This window comes from Telopea speciosissima, chromosome 1 (assembly GCF_018873765.1).
Source record: "Telopea speciosissima isolate NSW1024214 ecotype Mountain lineage chromosome 1, Tspe_v1, whole genome shotgun sequence".
NCBI classification, from domain to species: domain Eukaryota; kingdom Viridiplantae; phylum Streptophyta; class Magnoliopsida; order Proteales; family Proteaceae; genus Telopea; species Telopea speciosissima.
Window position 1 is genome coordinate 86,923,577 of NC_057916.1, and position 5,979 is coordinate 86,929,555.

The following is a 5,979-nucleotide window of genomic DNA, read 5'->3' on the forward strand; positions in this document are numbered from 1 at the left end:
ATCAGGCATAATTTTGTAAGCATACATCAAAGGAGTTACAACCTGATCGAAGAGCATACAACAGTTAGCTCACTAGATAATCTTTCTAAAGCAAGCCGACCAAAACTACACCCCCAACCCACCACAGAAAACGAAAGAGGGTAATAGACTTCATTTGTACAACAAAATCCTTCCAAGGAGCGAAAAATCACCTTGTTCCACTTGAAACATCATTGCTTTTTTTAGGACTTTGATTATAAACTCTTAATGTTTCCCGTGTAGGCTTTTAAAGGTAACATGTTGCACGCACTCTGAAATCCAAACATCACCTTAGCCTGGACTCCATCTTTTCGATGGCTTCCTCTATTGCAGGCACAGCCTTACTGAAAGCTGACCATTGCTCCGCTGTCAAACTGATTCCTGTGGATACAGCAGAAGGTTTATCATTAACATTCAACTATACTAAGCAGCAAAGATATATATATAATCTTAATGAAGAGCAATGATATATAAAACTGTGACAATAGTTTAAGAAATCACAATGAGAACCTCCTTTGCTCACCCTCAATGAATCCACAAATAAATCACTGAAATCAGTGGACCAACTCTGGTGGTGGGAAAAAAGTAACTAAAAATAACACACTGTTGGTGTGGAAAAGGATCGATGCAACAAGATGATCCTAACCACCAATAAGAGGGCCTCTTTCAGACCTAGTTTGGATGCCTGGATCCTCTGTGACATGCATTGGAGGGGTATCCCTTGCATGCCAAATTAAGGTGAAGTAAGAAGAATCCAAAGAGTGTTTTGGTAAATACCTCTATATGGGGAGCAATGTCCAGATATAATTACCAGAACACCCTTTAAAGGCCTCTTTATTTAAACAGAATGTCACGTCAAGCACAAAACAGGCATACATGGGCATCAATTATGATCCCGAACAGTATTCCACGGTACCCAGATGATTAAGCCAACCACCAAATAGAAGGATTTTTTGCCAGACTATTGATAGAGAGGTTAATGTTATCCAACTAGACAGAAATGGGGCATCAGCAATCCATCAAGTAAAGCATGCCAAAATATGCAAAAATATGAGGAACATAATAGCTTCTTTAACCAAGAAAAAAAAAAGTGTACAAAGCTTACATCAAAGTTCAGTGATATGACGAAGAAAAGAAATAAAGGACAAGCTCTATAAGAAAGAGGGGGGGGGGGGGGGAACAATGACAACGCAATGACATTAGCGCCACATTTTAGCAAGTGATATTAACAAATAGATTAAAATGATGGAATCTAAAGACACCTGAGGAGATCCAAGAACACCAACCAATATATACATCTTATGAATATCCAATGAAAGTTGATAGTTGAAAGGCAGCTCAATAAAACTGAAACAAGAATCTAATTGCTCCAACACCATAGAAGAAATATAGCTTGCCCACAACCACACTTGAGCAGATTATCAGACAAGTTCAGAAGAAAGGATACATGTCCAAGGCTCAAAATCTGTCTTCACCCATTTTCTAAACCCTGGCATGCCACCAAAAAGAGAAAACCAAGACTACAAGAATCTGGCAAACCGTCCCCAACCCCCCCCCCCCCAAATAATAATAATAATCATAACTTATGCCAACCACTTGGAGGGCTGGAAAAAACACACCAATAACAATAATACATGCACTGCATCAATGAAACCTTATCCCAACTACTTAAAAGAGTGACTCTTTGTTTGGGACTGGTACTGAAGTGAACTACGGGCAATCAAATTTGCAAGATTCGGATCCCCCCACCCACCCACAAAAAAAGGGTTCATGCTATGACATTCCAACAAATGCCACAAGGAGAATAAATCCCAATCCCAAACTCATGTATCACTATGATACCAATGAAAAGCTTAAGTATACAAGGCAATTGATTTTAGCAAACAAAAAAAAATTTACCTCATCTACCTCCATAGAATTTCCATTGGGACAGCAGATGACAAGCAAGAATAAAAGCACAACTGTTGTTCAAGAAATAAAGACTTGGAAGATTAAACAACATAAGTAGCTGAACTTCTAAACCCCCCCCCCCCCCCAAAAAAAAGGGTAGCTGATAGAAAACCATACTGCAAAGCATATTGCAAAGTCAGAATGAAAAGAGAATAATCACTTATTGGTTCCATATAGTGGACCAGCCACCTGAACTGTGGCTCAAGGTAGTTTCCGTAAGGTTGTTAACTTGCTATATAAGACTTCTCTAAAACTACACCCAAAACCTGTTGGCCAGCTCAATTCACATGATCCAAAGTTCAAACTTCAAACAACTACTTTGAAAGAGAGAATATGATATCAATCACCTAGAAAAGTAATCCTCTGACCATCTTCACCATCCAATCCACTAAATTGTGACAGTAAACATACAAACAAAGGAAAGGATAGAAAACATGTTTTGGAGCACTTCCATGGGAAACCACAATGATTCCAAAATCATGCAAGTTAGGAAAGGTCGCCCCAAATATCAATATGCGTAAACGAAAGCTAACCTATTCTGCCTACCCGACTATTAAACTATTACTCAATATATGCATAATCACAGAAGCTAATAGCTACAGGGAATACACGGAGGGGGGAAAAAAGGAAAAGTGCAAGAGAACATAGTAGTAATAGCAGTAGTGGCAGAAAAACAACCTTTTGAGGTAGGAAGTTGTTTCCCGTCTCTCTCGTAGTACTCTCTTATCGACACCAAGGTTTTCCCTCTAAAATCTTGAAGCGTAACCCTTCTCTTGTTCGATAGCTGTAAGAAGGAAGCACCCCATTAGAGGAAACATAAATGAATCTAAGAGCTAACTAGGGTTTACGAGTTCTTTCTTCCCCCATCAAATGTTTCCTGAAGCAATTGAAATGAAAATGAAATGTCGATGTTACCTTCACACTTCGGAAACTAACTAGGGTTTTAATAACTTGAAAGAGGCCGAACTCAACAAGATCATTAGCATTTATGATTTTGCAGTAAAGAACAACTCACCCTGCAAATAATGAGATCGCCCTCATCGTCGTATTCTTTCGCAGAGATGGCGGGCTTCTTCTCCTCCTCTTCACCTTCGCCGCCTTCTTCTTCTTGTTCGACCTCTTTGTTTTCTTCATCCGCAGCAGCGACTGTCACCTGTTGTTCCTCCTGTTCCTTGGACAGCAGAAACGACTCGACGACTTTTCTAACAAAACGCTTGGGTTCTTGACCTGAGAGATCGATCCCAAGCTTCTCCGCTGCCATGGTTCTGACCTTGAACTCGGTCATCTTGTTCATGTCCGTGTTTCGTAAGATCTCGAGCACAGTCTCTTCTACTTCACGTTGAGTTGCTGGTTCCATTTCTGGTAAAGAGTACACCAGAACTTTTGCTCCTACAGCTTCGTCCTTGCCTTTTCCGTTAAATCGATTCCGTTTGCATCCTTTTGGGATCATTTTGTAATAATATTTTGTATTCACTTCCGCTGCGTTTGGTAACGTTCTTCGTTAAGAACGGGTGTTTTTTTTTCAGTAACGTTTTTTTATTGTTTTTGATCTGAAATAGTGTTCTTTGTCTGTAATTTATAGCATTCAATAAATCCGTTCGAGAATAGTTCTGGAACAAAACATGCGTTTGATTAAACCTGTTCTTGGCGAACAAACCACCATTCAGGCTGAGCTAGCACATTTTTTTAACTTCCCAAAAACACCCTTCAGACTCTTGGTGAGTCGGTGACTGGTGAGAGAGACATTTATGACTCGGTTTGAGGTGTTGGTATTGTATCCGCTTGATGCGTATAAGAATTCGTTATCTATATCGTAACGGTGTAAAAGAGAGTATAAATGTATAATGGTCTAGAAAACCAAGATACCGGTATTTTAAAACACAAAACGACTCAATTCGAAACAAAATGGTGGATCCATATCTCAATATCGGTCAAAACCGATGTGGCTACCAATACCAATACCCAAGGATGTTAAAACGGTCTAGTTCGATATGGTTCAATATTTTTTTCGATTTTTTCAAGGGAGAATTTCCTAGATCTACTGGACAACAAAAAAAATTACACAACTGGTAGTTATCCATTATGTTTTACATTTAGAAAGTAAGATTTAGAAAATATTTACCAAAATCTCATGTAAGTAAAAAAAGTCAATTAAATACCTAAAATACCCCCAATAGTATTTTCTCTTCTTTCTTCCTCCAACGAAGGAACACCTCTGCATCCACTCCCTTCTTTTCTCCCTCCTCCTGCCCTGCCAAGGCCCTGAAACCAAACCCAATTGTCTTGTTCAGGTAACTGGACCATGGGCTTCAGATTGAAAAGTTTGAAGTGAAAAAGAAAAGATATGGGCAACTTTACGTTGCGTCACAGGAGGTGGAAGACTCCGTCTCATTGAGTAACGGCACTGCACCTTCTGCGTCCTCCGCCAAGTTGCATTGCTATTACTTTTCTCAAGCACCTTAGACTGAGAAGGCCTCAATTACTTGTGAATCGAGGAGATATTAGCTTTGGTTTTGAGGATAGCTTGATCCGAATGAGAAATCTGGTGGGTTGGGTTATACTTGCTTTATATGTTCTTCATGCCCAGGACCTGACACTGACAAATCAGCGAAAGGGCCGCAGTTGAAACATGCTTCGGATATCATTTAGAGAATTGTATGTGGATTAAAGATAATAAATTCGCCACCTCTACAATTATAGCTATCCACCGTGAGATTTGATTTGAAACGGACAAGGTCATGGTACTGTTGAGTTTTAAATTGTAAAGCCGAAGCCTCTTCGTTGGAACCCAACTTATAATGGACCATGGCAAAGCATCACACAGAAAGAGAGAGTCAAAGAGATCTTTCTACCATTCCCACATTTATCCAGGATGCATAAGTAGCTAGTCGAATAGATCCAGACAAAACTAGTAGCAACAGAGAGCGTTCAGTCCACACCAAAACAAACAATAAATTTACTAGGACTGGATAGGCTCTCTTCCGTTTCTAAAGAGAAACCTCTCATGTGTGCGTGTGTGACAAAGAGGGGAGTGGTTGCGGAGTTCCCTTGGAGAAGACGAAGAAGAAGAAGATAGAAGGAGAGAATGATGTTGAGGGTAGTTTAGGTTATTCCGTAAGTGTTTTTAACTTCCATGGGGATTTAGTAAATCCATTCAAAATCTTACTAGTAAATGAAAAACATAATTAATAACCACCATTTTTGTAAATTTTATTTTTACCTGGTAGATCTAGGCAATTTCCCCTCTTCTCAATCCTTTTGCTTGAACTGGCTTCAATGCTTTGTCTAATCAATGAATATTTTCATTACCAACAAAAAAAAGAGAGAGAAGTTACATTCGAAGGTATGGGAAAAAATCCCCACACTTTCTTGTTAGACATTTTATGGGATAATGTTCTCTGTTCAATGATTTTAAAATTCAGATTAGATCAGAATTGACTGAGGACCATCCTAATTCTGGGAGTGAGGGCAATTTTGTTTATTTTAGGCCGGTTTTGTCGATTCCACAGTGATTCTGGTAGATTCGATCGAGATCAATCCGACATCCAACTCTAATCTTTAAACATTGGTCTCACAACATTGGATCCAATGATATTCTTTTACTGATTCCAACCTTGATCACAACCTCTTGGGAGCATGGTTTTAGGTATCGATATTGGGTCGGTTCGATTTGTAACGGTATCGACAATGACTGATATCAATACCTGGCCGATATGGATTGATTAATATGATACAAAGTCCATTTTTTTGGATTAAAAAGATGTCTTGGTTCTATATAGGTTAGATATGGTTTGATACAACTTGATAAGGCTGATACATTTCTGACACATATCGCTATCGATATTTCCTGGAATGTTTTTGGATTGAGTTTAATCTGATAAGACTTTCCTCTAAAATTTCTACGGAATTAGTTACAACTTACAACGCCTCATTAGCCTCTCTCTTTCCCTCGTTCCCTCTCTTCAGCGTTGCGAAAAACCAGTGAATTAGAGCGGTTACGCACTTACGTTT

The 5,979-nt window shown here is 39.1% G+C and overlaps 1 protein-coding gene across 1 annotated transcript; it reads right to left on the minus strand.

The window, feature by feature from the left end:
• LOC122657157 (RNA polymerase II transcriptional coactivator KELP-like) lies at window positions 1-3,343 on the minus strand. The gene is made up of 4 exons (XM_043851926.1): window positions 2,984-3,343; window positions 2,647-2,752; window positions 277-399; window positions 1-240 (listed from the first exon to the last, which is right to left on the minus strand). Exons 1-3 carry the CDS (start codon window positions 3,323-3,325, stop codon window positions 305-307), a joined length of 543 nt encoding a protein of 180 aa, XP_043707861.1. The 5' UTR covers window positions 3,326-3,343; the 3' UTR covers window positions 1-240; window positions 277-304.
• Between the last annotated feature and the right edge of the window lie 2,636 nt (window positions 3,344-5,979).

Bases quoted from the DNA above. Each gene is read 5' to 3' on its own strand.
- LOC122657157 (XM_043851926.1), bottom strand. From the start codon at position 3,325: ATGGAACCAGCAACTCAACGTGAAGTAGAAGAGACTGTGCTCGAGATC. The intron at 2,753-2,983 runs GTGAGTTGTTCT...TCCTTCTTACAG, and splicing joins GCGATCTCATTATTTGCAGG to CTATCGAACAAGAGAAGGGT. The intron at 400-2,646 runs GTTGTTTTTCTG...CTGTATCCACAG, and splicing joins ACAACTTCCTACCTCAAAAG to GAATCAGTTTGACAGCGGAG.